This window comes from Trichosurus vulpecula, chromosome 5 (assembly GCF_011100635.1).
Source record: "Trichosurus vulpecula isolate mTriVul1 chromosome 5, mTriVul1.pri, whole genome shotgun sequence".
Classification (NCBI taxonomy): Eukaryota; Metazoa; Chordata; class Mammalia; order Diprotodontia; family Phalangeridae; genus Trichosurus; species Trichosurus vulpecula.
In genome coordinates, this window is record NC_050577.1 from 265,127,305 (window position 1) to 265,147,773 (window position 20,469).

Consider the following 20,469-nt stretch of genomic DNA (forward strand, 5'->3'; position numbering starts at 1 on the left):
TTCATTTCTATGCAACTGACTCCCTAGTCTATAGAGCCAGCTCGAGTTTTTCCTTTTAAACCTCAGTCCTACATCAGCAGCTGCCTAGTGAACATTTTGACCTGGCTGTCCCACAGGCATCTCAAACTCAAAATGTCCAAATCGAAATAATCATCTTTTCCCCAACCACTACCCATCCTGAACTTTTATGCCAGTTAATACTATCTTCCCAATCTTCCAGGTTTACAACTTTGAAACATCCTCCTTCTTCACCTCATCTTGTCAATTTTATCTTTGCACCACTTCACACAGCCTTCTCTTCATCGCTTCCTTCTCTCTACACATTTGCTTACCACCTAAAGTCAAGTCCTCATTCCCTTTGGTCTGGACTCTTACAAGGACTTCAAACTGATATCTTTATCTCAAGTTATCTCCCCTTTCCAAAGTGATATGTCTCCAACCCAGATCTTACTGTTTAACTCCTCTGCTCCATAAAGTGGTTGCTATAACCTCCAGGATCAAATATAAACTTCTCTGGCATTTAAAACCTTTTACAAACTGACTATAACCCAGTAGTTGTAGTTGTAAACCACAACCTTCTAGTCTTTATAGATATGTGTATATATATGTATATGTGTATGCATATACATATATATACATGTATATGTGTGTATGTGTATATATATGTGCATATATACACATATACATATATGTACATACACATACATACATATATATCTTGCTCTCCCCCCACAAAAACTTCCAGTCAAACTGGTCTCCTCGTTCTTCAAACACAAGATTTCATCTCCCATCACTATACTTTTGCACAGGCTGTCTCTCATGCCTGCAATTCACTCTCTCATTTCTGCCTTTTAAAAACGCCTGATTTCCTTCAAAACTCAGCTTAGAAGCCATCTCCTCTATGAATATTTTCCTGAATTCTCCTAACTACTTGTTCCTTGTCAAACGATTTACTTTGTATTTATTTTCTTTCTAGAAGTGTAATCCTAGTTTACATAGCCTCTCTCATCGAGACTTTGGATATTGGGACTGAATCTCTGAGAGGGAATGTAACCTTGGGTATAGAGTTCAACTGTAATGGCTTGAAGAGACTGTGTGAAGACAGAGTAAGTACTAAATGGCCTTCTTTCCAAAGACACTGAGTTAATTGTAAAGGAGAGTCTGAGGAGACATTTTGAGAGAATTAAATTTAAATGTTTTGGTGGAGAAGACATCCTAAGAAAAGCCTTTAATTACTATACTGGGATTATTGTTGAGGAGTCAGTCGGCAGTTATATAGTCGATAGTTACAGGTTACTCTAGATCTCATCTTTCCCACAGCTGACTACGTTGTTGAAATACTTAAGTATGCCTTTGTCATTCATTGTATTATTTATAAATTGTATGGCTTACAACACTAATGTTTATTAATTTAAGTCTAATTAGACTGGGGGGTAGGAGATAGAGAGAAAGAGGAAGAGAAGAGACAGAGACAGAAATAATGGGAAAAGTGGTTTCTCCAGTTTATTTGTAAACTGGGGTGGGGTCTAATTAATTTAATTCATGAGAGAGACTGTACATTTCTATTCATTCATTTATTATTTTTTTTAATATATCAGCATATACCCCTTGATTGCCTTAGAACCCAGGTAGAGAGGGAACAAGGAATGAGCCAGTATCAGTTAGAGAGGGATGAGGGTTGATGTGGTTGTCAGCTAGTTAGTGCATGCATCCATTCCCTACACAGCTTATATATCCTAAACCCTGCTATACTTATATGTACACATATTGTCTCCTCCTACTGAATGTCAGTTCCTCGAGGGCAGTCTCTGAGGGCAAGGACTTTTTGATTTTTGGTTTTGTATCCTTAGGTTCTATCAAAGTACCAGGCACATACTAGGCTCTACGTAAATGCTTGCTATTGACCAACTGATTTAACTACAATACAAAATAAGATGTGTAGGACACATACATAAAATCTGATCATGACATTCTCTGTTGCCCAAAAGATAAAACACATAATTCTTTGCCTGGTACTTGAGGTCCTCCACAATCTGGTTCCAATCTGTCTTTCCAGTATTATTTCCCATTATACCCCTTAAAATATTCTTTCTGTTCTAATCATGTTGGACTGCTAGCTGTTTTCTGGTCTTGGCCTTCATACATCTGCAGAGGTCATCCCCCAGGCTGGGTATGCACTCTCCTCTCATTCCTACCTACTGAAATCCTTTTCTTTCTTCAAGGCTCAGTTCAGTTGTCAACTTCTCTAAGAAGTCTTCCCTGACCCTTGCCTCACATTGGCCCCCTTCCCTCCCAGGCTGACCAGGATGTCTCTTGGTTCAACATGTTCATAAAGCATTTTGTTTGGATCTTTCCTTAGCCCCTATCACAACCTGAGTAGCTCTCTGGTCCTCAGTTTCCTTAGCCGTAAACACAGAGACCCTGGTCTAGATCAGGGGTTAGCAAACTATGGCCAGAGGTCCATATCCAATCTGCTGCCTCTCCCTTTTCAGCTGTGGAGCTAATGTTTTTTCTCTGTTTTGAAACACAATAAAACTTTATTTAAAATGTAAAAAAAAGACCCAACCCATTCTTAGCTTGTTAAGTCCATTAGTTTCCCAACCCCTGGATGAGATAAGTTCCAAGGTCCCTTTTACATGTTCTGTGACAACAGAATCTAGGTAATCCTGACCTTGTACCATACTTGTTTGTGTCATATCCACCCCAATGGGCTGTCAGGTCTTTGAGGCTGGTGCCTATGTCCTTTTTTCAAGCCTTCAAGGCTAAAGTTTAATAAATCTTTGCTGAATTGGTATGAACAATTGGTACAAAGTTTTAGGTGAGGGCTAAGGGGGGGGGGTCATTACTGACTGGGGGTATTAGGTAAGGCATTACCTAATATTGAAGAAGCCTCAAAAGCATCTGAGTTGTGCTTTACAGGAGGGGTGGGAATCCAATAGGTGTCAAAGACTGGGGAAAGGCATTAGAGGCACAGAACACAACAGGGTAAGTAAAGGTACAGATGTGGGTGAGCATGGTACATTTAGAACATAGTAAATATTCCTATTTGAGCAGAGCATTGAGTATGTGGAGGCAAATTGTATAAGATAAATCTGGAAAGGCAGGGTGGCAGAGAATCGCACAGGACTTTGAATGCCAAGATGAGTTCAGACTCTCCTGGATATTCCCTGGAGTCATTCCAAAGTTTTGAGCAGAGAAATGATCTGAATTGGCCTCATGCATAAGAAACATGAATCTGGCAGCTGTGTAAAGGATGGACTGGAATGGGGACTGAGTGGAGGTCAGAGAGAAGGGTGGTAATGGAAGGCTGTATTGAGGGGTGGCAGTAGGAAGAAAGAGCAGAGTATGACTGTGAGAGAGATTTTAGAAACAGAATCAACATGGCTAGGAAGCTTACTGGATATGAGAGAGATTAGTCAAGCAGGTTCAAAGGCAACTCCAAGTTTTCCAACCAGGGAGAAAGGGGACTGTCTTAAGTGACCTTTTATGCTATTTATCACACTCTGCCATATATGGTACAGAGATGTCCTTGAAGTAGAAACTGCCTCCACTATACATATCAGCTACTCATCTATAATTTATAGTCTCAGAAAAGTGCCTAGGTCACTGAGAGGTTAACTGACCTGCTTGGGGTCATAGAGTCATGTCAGAGGCAAGACTGGAACTCAGGCCCTCCTGACTCCTAGGCCAGTTCTCTATCCACCATACCACACAGATTCTCAATACTGCCTTGGAAAAGAGTTTTGTGTCTTTGTCTTTTCTCTCTTCTAGTAGAATGTGAGGTCCTTACGGGCAGAGACTACCTCTGTATCAGCCACAGCCACTGCTGCCAACTAGCTAAGATCTGACCAGCCTGGCCAATATTTTATTCCAGAATCTTCTTGCTTCTTAATTTTGTCATGTAATATTTTAGTTTTGATTTGATTGATGGTCTGGGAAATGGATGAAAATGACTTTCATTTCTGTCTTGGTATTGCCAGCACCTAGCCCATGGAGGTGCTTAATAAATATTTCTTGATTATCGATTGATTGACTGGTCATTGCAGGCCATAGCATCCAGCAGTGTTTAGCATATAGTAAGTGCTTAATAAATGCGTATTCATTTGATTTCCCTTCACCTATCCTTCCTCCCCCTCCCTCATTAGCTCTCTCCCCTACCCTCTATCTTTTTCTCTTTTTTCTCTTTCTGTTTCTCTCTCCTGTCTCTGTCTCTCTTTTTCTCTCTCTCGTTCTCTCTCTCTCACACACACAGATACACACACACATACATACACACCTTTGCAGCTTTTATTGTCACTCTGGAGCTGGAAGCTGCTGTTGCAGTAACAGGAGGGCCCACTGAGTGTGGGCACACAGTGATGCTGGCAGCCTGCTCTGGAGCAGTTGGCCCGGAGCTCTGGGGAGTAGGGAAGAGACGGACATATAGACATAAATATACACCGAGTCCCATTAACAGAGTCCCATCATGCTGCCCCAGTGTTCTGTCCCACTAGGAAGTTTTCTGTCTCTTCTTTAAGGAAAGTACTGGTATTCCTTGCCTCTGGCCTAAAGGAGAAGATGGGATGGCCTAGGGCTGAGTGTTCAGGGGCCATGATGCTCAGTGTAAGGGAGTGAGCCTCCCCTTAGAGCTCCACCTCCTATCCCAAAGCTTCACACCTGCCCCCCCACCCCTTCTAATCATTGCCTAGGGGTGGTAAGTGGTGGTGGTGGGTAGAAGAAGGAGGCTGAGGAAGTGGGACTTAAGGTCCCTCCTGGACCTTTACCGCATTTCCCTCTTCTGCCCATGACCCACTTCCATCCAGAAGACAGAGCTGAATGAGCTGAGAGGGGGAAAAATATGTGTGTAGGGGAGCACCTGTTTCCCCAGGCCTGAAACCCAATTAGCGGTCCTCAAGTGGGGCTGGGTGGCCCAGCAGACCAACCACAAAGACCCCTTTGTCTATCTACCCACCAACTCCGGCACTAGAGATCGAGAACTGCCTGATCTGCTAAAAGGTTTAAAAGCTGTAAGCCTGGCAGAGGGAGCTTGGGGGTGTTGGTAGGGAGACAATAAGGCTGCATCTATTCTCCCACCAAAGGAGTTAAAATGTCCTATTCTTTGGATCTCAAAGCTGAATATTCTTTTTTTTTGGAGGGGGAGGGGCAGATGCCAGTGGCTTCTGTCTTTTTGGGCACAGAGACACAAGCCACAGGAAGCTGATAAGCCCAGAGTTCAAACTCCAGGTTTAGGGGATGTTGGGTTTTTGAAGTTGGGGGAGGAAGAAACACCATGACTTCAAAGAAAATGACCTTTAACCTGCCCACTTTTGACCCCTGCCCCAATGCCCCTGAAAACGATCAATATAGGTGAAAAAGGGGTGTGTATGGGGGGGGTGAATGAGAGTTCAAACCCTGGACCCTCTGTGTTCCCCCATTCCTATCCCACAGGCCCCAGAGACAAGAGCCAAAATAAACAAGGAGGAAGAAAAAAAAATCTTTTGCAAATTCCTCTCTTCCCCACCCCCCCATCCCCAAACAGTGAACAGAATCCAGATGTGACTCCTCCCGAAGGCAGATGTTTTCCAACTACTTGGCGCATACATACATGAAGAACCTCCTTCTAATCCTCCAGTAGTAGTGAATGGAAGTGCCTACCCCGCCATGACCCAACCCCATCTCCTAGCCAGGGACTCAATCCCCTCTTTCCCTTTCCCCCAGTCTCACCCAGGCTTCCTCTTCGACCCCCTCCTCTCCTGGCTTTCTTTCAGTTCCCCACCCCACCATGCTAGTTTTCTCTAGGATGGCTCCCTTTGCTGCTCCCCTCCCCCAGCACCAGCCTTCTTCAGGTAGATGGACCTTCAATCATCACTCCATTTATCCTTCCCTACATAGTACACATGTAACTTTCTTTCAGGAAGGTCCCTCTCATTCCCTCCCCTCAAGCCTTCTCCAGGATGGCAGCACTGACCCTGCTTGTATATCCCTGCCCCTAGATTCCTTCTCCAGCATCCCCTCTTCATCTCAACCTAGATCCCTTCTAGGGTCAGGTCCAGGACTCTGTGGATGACTAATTCTGAAAGGAGTAGGGAGGATTAAGAGTTTCGGGGAAGTGGGGAAGAGGATCGAAAAGTCACTGAACTTTCTCCCCAGGTATAAGTTACTCTATGACCCACCATAAACACACCCTGAGTACCCTGACCTCCACAGGCCCATATTCTCCCTTCTTGGACTAAATGAGAAGTTAACATTTCTGTCCAAGGCAACGCATAGACAACTGATTTCCTCCTGCTACTCCCCCCTCCCCTGCCCCCCGCCAATAGAAACCACATCCCAGAATTGAGGAAACTTAAAATCATCTGGACCAACTACTTAATTTCACAGATTAGGAAACCCAGCTAGAGAAGGAAAAAGGTCCCATCCATAGATAGTGGCAGAACCTGGGGCTAGAACTTAGGTCCTGATTCCTAGTCCAATGCTCTCTCCCAATCCAGCTGCTTCTGGAGGCCGGAGCACAGGACGGGGTGGTAGTGGGGATAGTGTCACCATACCTCGGCAATGAGGCCCCTCATCAGTGCCATCAAAGCAGTCTTGAATCCCATTGCAGAGACGTGACATGGGCACACACAGCTCTGTGCCAAGACAATTGTGCTCATTGGGCTGACATCTCTGGACCTTGCTCTGTGGACCTGGGGAAGGAGAAAGTGAAGGAGAAGGGGAGGGGGGTGAGGAGGTCAGTGGCAGGCTCTGGTTACTGTGGGCTAGCTGATCATTCCCTTCAGGATAGGACAGTATCCTTCCCCTATTTGGAGTTCAACATCAACCTCTCTCCCCACCAGGAGCTACCAACCTTCTTCCCTTTCAGGGTCTTGTCCTAAGTTACCCCCCTGAACAGATCCCCAGGCTTTGCTGCCTCCCCATTAATGCCGATTAGCACAAAGTCAAGGAGAAACCAGGCCTCAGGCAAGGACAATGACAAGCTCTATTGCCATGCACCCTGCCAGGCTCCAGGCCCCGTGTTCCTGGCAACCTAGGAAGTCTTATTGTTCTGAGCTGGGGGGTGGGGGAGAAGGAGCAGGAGGACTAGGGAGGGCGAGCTAGGGTCAAGTGTCCAGGGTGAAGGGGGAAGGCAGAGTAGTATTATAGTGTATCTGAGGCAGAAAATCCTACTAAGTCATGAGATATTTCTCTGTACACAGTTCATGGCTCTAGTAAAGAACTAGGGGAAAAGATGGGGCCTGGGTTGGGGCAAGAACCTAGACCTGGCTGATAGAAGACTCAGGGAAAGGCCGAAGGTTACAGTGAGCTGGCGTTCTGTCCACCCTATCTTTCCTCTCCCTTAGTGATAGACCCAGAGACAAGACAGGACTACATTCAAATCACTATCTCAGAGATCACTGAGTGGCTGGACAAGGCTGGGAGGGGGGCCAGGTCTTGCATCATGTTCTTTGGCCGGTCCCCCCTCATTTCCAGGCAGCCCCTGTTTAGGAAAAACAGAGGTGATGGGAAGGGTGTATGTGTGTGTTGGCAACGCCCTAGTTAAACCAAACAGAGATCATGAAAGAGGGGGCAGCCTTTGTCCTGAACAGGACACCTGGGAGTTAGGGCACCAAAGAATACTTGATGACCTGGGTGACTCCCTAAATCCCCACCCCAAGGAATAGGGGAGAGGGAAGTAGAGGAAGGAGGTACCATTAGAACCATACATCCTATCCCCTGCTCTGAAAGGACAGCATTTATGGCTGTGGCTTAGAGATAGCCATCCTGCCTAATGTTCCTAACCCATGGGCAGGGTGGGGTGTGTGTGTGTGTGTGTGTGTGTGTGTGTGTGTGTGTGTGTGTGTGTGTGTGTGAATGAGAGAGAGTAAAAAAGAGAGTGTGTATGAGAGACAGAGGTAGAAACAGAGGAAGAGAGAGACAGAAACAGAAAGAGAGAGAGAGAGAGGAGAGAGAGAGAGACAGAGAGAGAGAGACAGAGAGAAAGAGAGAGAGAGACAGAGATCAAAGAAAACTGGCAGCCCCTTATGAACCCTAAAATTAAAATTACTCCTGGTAATTATTAGAAGGGTGGCAGGCATGTCCAGGAAGAGTTCAAGAAGCCCAAGTGTTCAGGGAAGGAGAGATTTAGAGTTCCGATCTGGGCCACAGTGGGTAGGAGGCTCATTCCCATCACAACCAAGTTGGATGATATGTGTGGGGAGGGAGGGAGTGTGGTCTAAGGAAGGGAGATGGACAAGGTATTTGCCTATGGCCTGGACTCCCAGGGCCCTACCATCTGACTCCGCCACCCCCATCCCCACTCTTAGCTGGCAGGGAGGGGAACCTTTCTCCCAGTTTAAGCAGCTCATGCTGATTACACCACTTATTAGGGCAGGGGGAGGGGAAGGAGGCTGGGATGGCAAGAAAGGGAACACTGCAGCTCAAAGGGCATGGAGGGGATGTAGACATGAGTGCCGAAGGCCTAGTCAGGCTTTCCAGGGCTAGGTGGCTTGATATGAGGGTAGGGAATATAACAAGACCTAGGAGGAATTTGCTATTGGGTAGAGGGGAAAGAGTATCGAGGAGGTGCTGGGCACGATGTCCCAGCACGAGAAATATGAGGGATATTAAGGCAATGAATGACTCTGGTAATGCTTTTCACTGTCATAGTAACAACAGATAGCATTTAAATAGCTCTTTAAGGTTTGCAAAGGACTTTACACATATCATTTCATGTGATCTTCACAACAGCCCTTGGAGATACGTGCTATCATTTTTCCATTTTACAGACGAAGAAAATGAGGCACAGAGAAGGTAAGTGACTTGCTGAGGGTCACACAGCTAGTAAATGTCTGAAGCTAGATTTGAACTCAGGCCTCCCTGACTCCAGGTCCAGTCCATTGCACCCCCTACCTGCCACTTGACAAAACATGCCCTTGGCTCATTCGGGGTCTGATAAAGTCTTTTCTGAAGGTCCTTCCTTTCCCATGGAACCTTTGCATGAGGCAAAACAGGAAAAGAATAGGAACAGGGGGATGTAAAAGAGGTTACGAGAGGTACATACAGATCTCAGGGGCCTCATCGGAACCATCTGGACAGTCCTTTTCTCCATCACACCGCCAGCCTTTGGAGATACAGGTAATCTGGTCTCTGCAAGCAAACTGCTTAGGGCTGCATGTCTTGGGGACTGCCGAAGGTTGGGGTAGAAAGAAAGAAAGGGGGAATCAGAGAGGATTTGGGCCAGCCCCACACTACTGCAATCCTCCTCTGGGGTTTAGAGCCCCCTATTCCCTCCCCCAAAACTCTTCCCCTATCCAGCCTGGGCTCTTAGCCATGGCCTACATGCGGGAGGGAGGAGGAAGAGAGCCATGGCCAGAGCCTGTGGGTCACTCCCAGAACGCTGTGTACCTGGTGAGGCGGGGAGGGGGGCTTGGAGGCAGGAACCTCCAGGGAACACATTCCACTTCTCCCTCTACCCCCCCTCATAACAACCTCCAAGGCTGCTTTTCCTTTCCCCCTCCCCCATAGTGGGGTCACAGACCCTTTGGCTCAGGGTCACTCAGGCCAGACACCAGCTTTCCCCATCCCAGTAAGGAGCCAATGGATAAGGCTAACTTCCAAAAGAAAAGTTAAGCTTTAAATACTTTCCCCCCTTATCTTGCCTTACTGCTTTAACCAGACCTGGAGAATTAGTTCTTCCTAATCTCCTTGCCACCCCCAACCCCATCCAGACATTCCCTCTTTTTGAACTCTAACTCCACCCAGCTCCACCCCCACACCCCAAACCTCTGGCACCCACACAGGTACTAGGTTAGGTTGCCCTTGGCATCAACCGTGGCTAGGCTCACAGCCCACAGACTATGTCTTCCTTTCTGTTTGAAGCCACTTACAACAAAGACCAAGTTAGACTCCAGTGAAAGTAACTGCATGATAGTGCACAGGGGTGGAGGTTAGGCGTCCAAAGGGGGTCTCTGAGTTGAGGACCCAGCCACCTGAAGAATGACCAAGGCAACAGACTCGCCCCCTCATGGGACACCCCAACTCATATGGTCTAAGGAACCAGGGGAAGCTGGGGGGATTGATACCCAAGGCTAGGGTGATACCCTAAGACTAGACCCCTTAGCCTCGCCAGCTTTCAGGTTACCTCTGTAAATAAAGAATGCTAAATTACATAAATAAAAAGAATGAGAGGGCCTGCCAAGGCCTCATTTATCCATCTCATTAATTTTTTTGTTTCCCCACTCTGGCCCATGTAAACAGGGTCTGTGGATGCTTTATTCTCCAGGGGAGGGGATCTCTCAGTCTCCCCCTTCTCTCACCTCACCTGAGGTCTCATCTCCCTCCCTCCTAGAGCAGTTTAAACCCCTTCCCTTCTACGGGGAAAGGAACTGGTGGGTCCCTCTCCTCCAGAAAATGCCTCTTCAGAGTCCCCAAGCCAGGGGCCATCTCCTCCACTGCCCAGATCTCCTCTTTTGGGGCTACATTGCTCTCAGATCCCTTTTTCTCCCCACCCCCATTCCTACATCTCTCCAGACCTCCCCCTGCCACCACCGCCACCTCCTCTTCCCCCCCCTCCACCCCCACCAGGGGGCCCAGGCCTCCAGCCAGGTCCTTAGCAAAACCCAGGAAATGCATCAAGGATGGTCTTGCCAGGCCCCAGGAGCTCCCCCACCCCCAATCCATCCTAGCCCTCAGCCCCAAATAAAGGGCCCTTGAGGAGGTAGATAATGCTGAGTTCATTGCCCCACCGGACCAGCTGTGAGGTCTTCCCGGGAAATGGAGCTCGTTAGCATTCGGAAGAACAGTCCTCTTCCCTCAACAACTCCGTTGGCTAGAAGAGGGGGGGGAGCGGATTTGGGAGTGGTGCAGAATGGGTTTCAGAGGCAGATGGGATACTTGAGGAGAGAACTTGTAGGCCCTAGACACACTCCACTTTTACTTCTTTTTCACGTCTCCTCTTACTTTCCCCTGAACTCGAAGTCAGGGCCCAGACAGGGTCATTTGTTGCTTATCCTGGCCTCTCCCCATCCATGCCCCATTCTGCGTCCTTCCCATCTATCCCTCCCCCTTTCCCTTAGCCTCTGCTTGGTCCCCCAGCCTCCTCTTCCCCCCCCACCCCCTCTTTCATTTTTGGCCACAGTTCGACAGAGGAAACAGCAGCTGGCAAACTCCGAAAGCTGGAATGAGTGAGATTCACAAACCAGATGTGCTCTTTGGGGGGGAGGGGAGGGACTGAAGAAGAAAGGGAAAGCAGAACTCAGGGCTCCTTTTTCCTTCCCGAAGGCATCCATCCCGCCTTCCCCTATGCTGAACCGCTCCCCCTCCCCCACCCAGGCCTGCAGGATGGGGGACACTGCTGACCTGCCTGGCGGCGAAAGGAGGTGATAACCCTACGACCTCTTCTGACTCTGTGAGGCCTGGGAGGGAGGCAGATCTGGAGGACAGGCCTGTACCACTTCAGTAACTCGCTTTCAGATAACGGACATGGCTAAGATAAGGTTTTTTATCTAATACTCCCAGTCATACTCATCTGTAGAGACTTCGAATCTGCTTCACTCAGAGTGGGTAGCCACTCCCCCCTCCCTTCCCTATCCATATCACCTGAATCTAAAACCACAGGAACCCCATCAACCTTTGTCTAGCACTAAAGACAGAGGGGAGCTGACAATGCACTCAAACTTGGGAGGTACAGATGCCTTGAGGAAGAACCAGTCAATAGTTTTCAGCTCCTGAGTTGGTGGTGTTCCTCGACCAGCTGCATAGACAGGCTAGGATCCAGTAGAACATTGACAAGAGGCGATTTTTGGTCTATTTCCATTTGGAGGAGGAGAGGGAGCTGGAGTTTAGGGGGGGAAGCTGGCTGGGTAACAAACTTCTGGGAGAAAGAAGAGAGAGGGAAAGGGAGGAAGGGAGGGAGAGAATACAGCCAGCAGCACAGAAGGGGCGTCTGTTCTCAGCTTCGCTTCTAGACGAATGTGACTGCCATGCTAAAGCTAGCTGACACCCCTGCTCTTCCCACTCCCCACCCCAGGCTATTGGCCCAGTGCTGGCCCCCAGGGCCACTAAGAATGACCCACTGGAAGCATTCGGCCAGACACAACATGGACTCTCCTGTCCTGCTCAGACGCTGGCTGAAGCCCCCTATCCATTTCTGGGACCTTAAGGAGAGAGGGACTGGAGTGGGGTGGAGGGAGAGATCAAGATCTGGAGAAGGAAAAGAAGGCAAAGGCCTTCCATTAGGGAAGAGAAGTTTGGGAGGTGGAGTCTTGGAATAAAGGGGTGCTGGTCATTCCCTACGCCAATAAAGAGTAGCTTGAGAGGGGAGGGAAGTGGTCTGTAAGAAGATTTCCCAAAAGGCTGGAGAGACCTGGGGACAGTGAGTAGGAAAGATCTCTCATTTTTTGCAACATAGAGTCAAAGGGAGAGATAAATTTTCCCCTCCTGGGGCCATCTAAGGAAAAGAACCACATAGAATATATTTAAGCTAAGAGAGGAAGGTGGGGGACTGGAGGAGCACTCTGGGGGACACTGTGTGCAGGAATATGAACTTTCAGAAAAACTGGGAAAGGGGATAACAGAAGGGCCTCCCAAGCCCAAAACCAGAGCTTTTTACTTGATTTAATGTATTTTGGGTGTTACCCCACAGCTCTGGAGGCTCCCAGAGGCTCAGACACATTTTTGTCATTCCTGAGTCTGGGCCTCTGCTCTGTGGCCAGGATGGACGGATGGGGTGGCTCAGACCGCTGGTGAGGAGAAGAGGGCCCCCTCCACCCTGAGTCAATATTGACTCAGCAGGACATGAGCCTGACCCTTAACCCCCCACACAAGATTTTTCTTTGACCCCACAAATGAAATCCAGACCACCGAGCCATCCTTAGAGGTCATCACATCTAACCCTCTGCCTTCACAATCCCAAGACTATCTGCCTATACTTTGCAAGGAAGCAAACTCCCTAAGCTAACTGGATTCCCCAAATCTTTCCCCTGATCTCTTTAATTATTGGGAAATCCCCCGTGAAGTCCAAGTTCTCTTCCTCCTGCCACAGCCTTAGCCTCTCACTTCATACTCTGTCCATGGGATACAGCAAATGCACTGTACCCTGAGACTCCCCCTCTAATACCTGCTCTCTAAGTGAAGGGGGGCAGAGAGGAAAGAGGGTAGGGGAGACATTTCTTTTGTCCAGTTTTCACCGGAAGCTTAAGAATTCATTGCCTCGGCTGTCTCAAGAGAGAGCACATGATACAGGCTTAGGGGGCGAGCAGAGACAGAGAGATGTCAAGAGACAGACAAGCCCAGTGAAAAAAGGTAAGAAAGATTGAGAGTCAGGAAGGGGAGACACACACACACACAGAGAGAGAGAGAGAGAGAGAGAGAGAGAGAGAGAGAGTGAGAGAGAGAGTGAGAGAGAGAGAGAGAGGGAGAGAGAGAGAGGGAGGGGTCGGCAAATCTAAGTGTAAGCTGCCAGAGACAATGACATAGCTGTCCTGGGGTGAACCCAGCAAATGACACCATCATGGAAGTAATAGTGTAGAAATGGGGCTGAGGGGACTAAGTCCCCTTCCTAGCTGCCTGCACTTACCCTGGGATTACCAGCAATAGGGGACAAACTCCCACTACACAGAGAAGGAAAGCAGTTAGGACTCACGTCAAGGCCTTTCAAGTCAGGGTGACTTGGAAGGGTGAGAAAGGGGAAATTAAGAGCTAGGCATCTTGCCTAAAAGATACCCTGGGCTGGCGGAGGAGCAGGGCAAGGGACAAATGACCCCACCACCCCAATCTCCCTCCATCACCACAGAGGGTGGTTTCACGCTTGGTGCCTCCAGGCCACAGGCTCCGGAAACACTCCAGAGCCGACTGCTTCCTTCTCTAAACAATGCTGATTCCTGCTGATGGAGCTGAAACCTGGCTACAGAGCCAGGGATTGAGAGGAGAAGCTGGGCATCCCCAACCCAAGCTCACATCCCCAGGCCCACCTTGGACATAACCCCAAGGGAAAACCTAGATCAGAAAACCCTTATTTGACTACACTCACATCTCAAGGATTCCCCAAAAGCAAATCATTGGGACAATCTCCTGAACCATTCCACTCATGATTCAGGGGACAGGGGTGACCTCAGTGACCCAGGAATGAGACCCTCCATTTTCCATCTTCACTGAAGGTAGAGGCTGAGAAGATGATTAGATGGTGAGAGAAAACTTCCCACAAGTGAGAGGCAGGTGTATGTTTGGGATGGCGAGTCCTTACTCCAGACTGGCATAGGGGTGCAGTGGAGGGAGGAGTACTAGGTATGGTCAGGGCTCAGGGCTGGGGTCGAGGGAGGAGAGGGAGATGATCTGGGGAAGGTAGAGATCAGGGTACAGTACAGAATAAATAGGAGGTGGAGGAGGAGCCCTGGAGAAGAAACTCCAATCAACTCTTCCCTCAGCTGTTCTATTGATTCAGAGAGGAGAAGAACCTCAACTACCATCACATGGCAGGAAGTGTCTAAGGAGGGAAACTGAGGCACAGAAGCAAAACCACATGGACTTTTAGGTGACAATCCAAAAGTTTCCCCCTAATATCAATGTGAATTTATATATCACTTCTGAGTTTACAATGCACTTTCCCCCCAACAGCCCTGCAAGTATTACTAGCACCATTTTACAAGTAAGGAAACTGAGATGTGAAAAAGTGAACTAATTTGCCCACAGTTACATAGCTAGTACTCAATGCTAGGTTCCCTGACTTCATCATGCTTCATTCATCATTCCTTCTATATTACGACTGCTTCACTCATATCATTCTTTTGGGTACAGCTCGGCCTGAGATCTTGGAATTTGGGGAGGGGGCAGCATTGGCAATAGGAAGAGTAGTGCCTAAGCTGTGATCGGAGATGAATGTGTCTGTAACACCCTCCCCCCCACACACACATACACACACACTCCAGAGGGGGTGGCCAAAGCCAGCATTAGAGCCCCTGACACAGGACAGCTGTGTCCCTTTCTCATGCCATTGTGAAACTCCAGCTGGGCCACCGAGAACATCTCAGGATGTTTTCTGTTCCCCACAGTGGCCCCTCCAGCCTCTTCCACCCCCAACCAAAGTGTTTTTCTCTCCTTGTCTTGCCTTTTCTGATCCTTCCTAATTTTTCCCAGAACCAGGTGTCCTAATTCTCTCCACCTCAGTTTCCCAACACTAGAACCTTCTCATGGAAGGAAAAAAAAGGTTAAATATAATTGTTTGGGGTACAGTAGGCAGAGATAGGCTGATTTGGGAAGAGATGAGGGCAGAGATCCTTCCTTCCTCTAAAATGGGCAATTTCTGTTTTTGTTTTTCCTCCTAGCCCAAAGAAGACAGAGAGTCCTGAAGGAGGGGGCACTGAATCTCCCCCCTCTATACTTACATGGGCTCCTCTGCTCCCCAAACTTCTCTTCCCCTCCCCAGCCTCACTCTTAACCAAAGCAAAAGGGTCTTTGATTCCCATTGAGGTCAGGGGGGGAGGGTGACAGGGCAGTTGGATTTCTGAGAGAAACTTTCCCAACCCCAAACTTGGCAAAGTTTTGGAGATTGGAAGTGGGGGTGGAGGTGTGGGGGGCCTGGGGAGGGAGGGTCATTTCTTGCTGTGGGCAGAGTATGGAGCCCCCTGGGGGAAAAGAGTGGTGAGACACCCCACACACACTCAATCTGTGGGGCTCAGCTCAGCCCAGCCTAACCCCCAATTTATTCGTCCCTGTTCTTGACTTAGACAAGACTTGAACCCATGACTCAGGATTAAATAGGCAAAGTAGCCAAAAGTGGGGAAAGGAGAGGGAACAAGAGGCCACCCCCAGTTCCCTAAAGCACATAGAGTTCCTGCTAGAGCTGATGTCTGCATTATGCAAAGAGAGAAGGGGGAGGGGGGGAAGAAATTAAAAACAAATTCACTTAAGTTGCAGAATAGAAAACAGCAGCGGCATGCCCCCCTCCCCCCCCATCGCCAAACTCTCCTGGTCCAAAGTGTGAAGGTACCAGAAAAGCGTTGTGGGCCCCCACCTCAGTGATCCAAACCAAACTCCCAGCCCCTCTCCTCACTGATGACGTCTGACGTTTCATCCCAAACCTCCAGAAATTAAGAAGGGAAATTCGAAGTAACATAACAACCCCCACCCCTCCCACCTCCATCCCGATACAGCTCAACCCAACCCTGGCTACTGACAGAGGCCCACAAAAGGGGGAATGTAGAAAGAGGTGGAACCCTCGAGGCCTAGGCTAGAACCCGGTCATTCTAGAACCCATTCCCTCCACCCCTGCTCCAGGGCCCAGTCAATCTTTTAGTACACAAGTCCTCTTCCTCTCCTCACACCTCTGTCCAGTGTGGGCACCTCGGAAAATCACTTCCCCCTTCGGCTTTCTCCCTCTACGCATTAGAAACGCACTGCAGACCCCCGCCCGAGCAGCTCCCCCCCACCTTTGCAGATGTTTAATGCAAATCCAGATTCCTTCACAATTCAGATAGGGATGGGGGGGTGGGGGTGGGGGGCCCGGGACACGTCCTCTGCTAGAAATAGAGACAGCATAGGCCTCCTTCCAACCTCGGTGGCACTAAGGGGGCTCCAGGTCTGCCCCCCAAGCCAGTCTTTGTCTAAACTGGGGGGTCCGGGAAGCATCTTCCACCCAAGCTCCCCACCCCCAACCAACCCGGACCCCTGCTCCCAGCCCCCAGCCGGGGCGCTGCTGTGTCAGCTGGACCCAGTTAACAAAAGGCCCCCCCACTCCGCGACTCCCTCCCCTTTCTGCAGTAAGAGGTGGGGACTGGGGAGGGGGCGTCCTCGGGGAAGGGGGTGAGGGTGGGGGGAATCTCACTCACCATCCATCGCCGCTGTGGCCAGAGCCAAGATCAGCGGCAGCAGCAGCAGCGGGCTCAGCATGGTGGTGCGGGGCCGATGCAAACAGCCCCCTCCTCCGTAATCTGGCTCCTTTTAGTCTGTGCCCCCCTTCAGGGGGGTCCCCCGTTTTCCTCCCCGCCTTTATTTTTGTCTTTTCTTTCTGCAAAGCGCAGCGAGCTCTGGGATCGGAGGAGGGGGTGAGAGAGAAGGCAATAGTTAAGAGCCCCTCCGCTGGAGCTAGCTGGCGGGGAGGATGCGCCCCCAAATCAAACACCTCGAGGTCCCCCCTCCCTCCTTTTCTCTTGGTTCTCCCCTCGCCTAGGGCTTAGCTCAGAGCCCCATCTCGGAGCCGCCTCCGGCTGCAAAAATGCACAATTGGGAGGAGGCGGGGGGGGGGGTGGGGGGGCGTGGACGGGGTGGGGGAGCCTGTGAAGAGGGTCCTTCGCAGCTTTGGGAGAGCCAGAGGGTTCCCCTCTTTCCCTCTTCTGTGCAAGGGCCCTGAGCTCGCGCCTGTGCTCCCGGGATGGAGGTGGCGTGGGGGGGGGGCGGGGGGAGGGAAGGGGGGAGTGGGAGGTAGGGAGCAGAGGGAGGGGGCGGGGAGGGGGAAGGGGCGGGGAGAAAAAAGAGGGGGAGAGCTAGCTACGCGGCAAATGTCTTGGTGCGCATGCGCGTGGTTCTCGCACTCACCCTCCAGAAGAGGGGGAGAAGGAGGAGTGGCAGGGCTGAGGGGCTTGGAAAGCGGTTCGAGAGAGGCGGTGCCATGTACTCGCGAGCCAAGACATAGGAATCATAGGATTGAAAGCTAGAAGGGACATCCACTCTAGCCCTGTCATATTACAGATGGGGAAACTGAGGTCCAGAAAATTCCTGTGGCTTGTCTATGGTCAAACTGATCGCAGAGCTGGGATCAGAACCCGACTACAGATACCTTTGCCCTTTCCCCACATCCAACTGCTTTTGAGCGAACAGTGCTGTCCCTCCTCCCCGCCAGCTCCCTCCCCCTCCATCACCTCCCGTCTGCGTCTTCCAGAACTGAGGGGACAGATAGGAAGGGTGTGGAGGCGAGGGACCAGCCGTACAGGGTTTCAGCACCGCCTGGGTTCTAGATTCTACTCTTTGGACTTGGGCCGGTACCCTTCTGCAAGCTTGATCCTATCCCTGTTCTCCCCCTTCCACATACACCCACCCTGCCACCCACCCACCCCCCATCCCTAAGCCGTAGAGAGCCGGGGAAGAGATGCCAGTCAGCGGGGAAGGTACTGGGAGAAGTTGAGCATTGATTTGGAGGCTCTGAGAAGAGTGGAAAGGGATTGGGGCTCCGGGCAAAGGGGGCGGGCTAGGGCCGCCCAGGCTCCGCCCCACCTCCCTCCGTCTTCAGCTTCTCAGTAAACAGGGACATTTGCCGGGACTCGACTGAACTTGTACTTTCGCCTTGGGTTAAGGGATAGAGCCCACCTTAGTGCCCGTTCCTCTCCGCCCCCGTCCCCTTGATCCCACCCACCCCCCTCCTTCTCCTGGCGCAGGGCAGGTTTTGGGGCGAGCTATTTGGAAGGGAGTGAGTCACTGGATGGGTGGGGCGGGCAGCGCCACCGCCTCCCCCGAGGAGGTCAAAGGTATTTTTTGTTGTTTTTTGTTTTTAAAATTTCTATGTTTTGGTCTTTTCCCATCTCCCAGGTGACTTCGGAAATGAAAGCTAGGGGCAAGAGCTCCAAGTCTCTGGGTTCTAGACTCACAAGAGCGAAGATTTGCAATTAGAAAGTGGGAGACTCTGAGGATCAATCTATGATTTCTGGGGTCTACCGAATTTCCATCTTTGAGTACCCAACCGTTGTCCCTGGTTCCGAGTCTCTAATCTCTAAGTTGCAATAGACATCCCTCGAGCTCCGGGCTTTTGTGAATGTGCGTCTCGCCATTGCCCCCTTCTGGTCTCTCTTTTAGCCTACGTTATTGAGAAGGTCGAGTGGCAATTAAGAGACCGACCGAAAAGAGTGAGGAGGAACAGGTCACGTGCTCTGCCAGATGTCGAAACCTTGAAGCCAGTTGTTGGATGTTTGGGCAAAGAAAGGACAGCAGATCCAAAGGGCGGAACTAGGACCCGTGGGTGTCAGTTAACAAAGGCAAACATCAGTCGGATGTAGGGGAAATTTCCCCAAGTGTTAGAATTATCCAAAAGCAGGACAGATTGATTGATGGAGTTGGTTCCTAGTCTCCAAATGTCTCATCTCCCTGGTCCATCCTTCCCACAGCTGCCAACGTAGCTTCAAGACACATGCCGTTTACCTGCTTAAAACCTTAAGTGGCTCCCTATTACTTCTAGGTTAAAATATGTGCGCAGGAAGCAACTGCTTATATGCTAAAAACTTTACAAATATTTCATTTGATCCTTAGAACAAGAAGTTGCTAGTATTATCCCCATTTTACAGTTGAGGAAACTGAGGCAGACAGGTTGAGTCACTAGCCCAGAGTCACACAGCTAGGAAGTGTCATGAGACCGGATTTGAGCTCAGATCTTCTTTACTCATTAGTCTGGTGGCATTTAAGGATGTGTACAATTAATTAGACTCCAATCTAGCCCTCCAACCTTTTTGTAAAAATTCTTTTCAAAATTAGGAACTAAGCAATTAACAAACACATTTTCATGTGCAAACTACAAGAACAGAAAGAAAAGATAATATATGAAAGTGGACATCTCTATCCTCTTTTATGGACCTTATTCAAGTTCCCGGACAACTAGCTCTTCCTCAAATTTTGAAGGGCATCTGCTACCTCTGCACTCCCTCAGGTCATCCCCCAAGGGCTGAAATTCAGTCTTTCCTTACGGCTGCCTTTCCTTATCTTCCTTTAAGGCTCAGCTCCTGGTGCTATTTTCCCCATGAAGCCTTCCCAAATTCTCCCCAGGTATTAGTGATGAGGTGCAAGGCCACTAACCTGTTGAGGTGCAAGATGCATGTCTGTGTCATGGTGTCATCTCGATAGAATTCAATCAGGCTGTCTCCAAATCAAGTAAAAGCATTTAAGTCGGATAACACACCAAGCAGGCTCCTCCTTAAGGGAAGCCTCTTAAGGGAGCAAGCCCCCTAAGGGGGGGGGCGCTTCTCTAAGGGAGGGGGCTCCTTAAAGACGATGGCCAATTAAGGTAGACACCTCCTAGCCAGGAAAAGCTAGGGATTCTTATAGAGGAAAACCTGCTGTGGGCAGGGTGATGATAGGCGGGTGAGGTAACCAGGGACACATAGTGGGGAAGGGCAAGGGGGAGGTGGCCTAAAGTTTTTCGAATATCTAGGCACATGATTATTCCATTATTCAGTCCATTATCCCTAGGTGGAGGGACCCCTGTTAGGTTGAATCTCATCTCATTGGATCTCATCATCTTCAGAAAGAATTCAGCTAATCTCACCATCAGTGCTTCCTCGTCCTTTTCCAACAATCTTATGGTGCTTAGAGCTATTTTTTGTCCTTTTACTGTCTATCTGAGGAAACATTTGTTGCTTCCTTCTTTCTGTCTGTGAATACTGTGTGTAATATACTTCCAGTAATATTTAAGCTCCCTGATTTCATCAGGATCAAATTTTTTTTTGTCTTTGTAGGGCCCAGCACCTCCAACTATAGTTTGCATTTAGTAGGAGTTTAAAATTTCCCCTCCTGTGTTTCTAATTCTCCTGATTTTGC

At 49.4% G+C, this 20,469-nt stretch overlaps 1 protein-coding gene across 1 annotated transcript in view; it reads right to left on the bottom strand.

Annotated features, from left to right (window-relative positions):
• Window positions 1-17,086, bottom strand: part of LOC118851278 (prolow-density lipoprotein receptor-related protein 1-like) — a 17,333-nt gene extending 247 nt beyond the window's left edge. The window contains exons 1-4 of the mRNA XM_036760745.1: window positions 16,782-17,086; window positions 9,020-9,142; window positions 6,528-6,665; window positions 4,277-4,396 (exon numbers count right to left, since the gene is read on the bottom strand). Of these exons, the coding sequence (XP_036616640.1) occupies window positions 4,277-4,396; window positions 6,528-6,665; window positions 9,020-9,142; window positions 16,782-16,842 (442 nt within the window). The 5' untranslated portion in view covers window positions 16,843-17,086. The remainder of the gene's footprint in view (window positions 1-4,276; window positions 4,397-6,527; window positions 6,666-9,019; window positions 9,143-16,781) is intronic.
• Window positions 17,087-20,469: the final 3,383 nt, after the last annotated feature.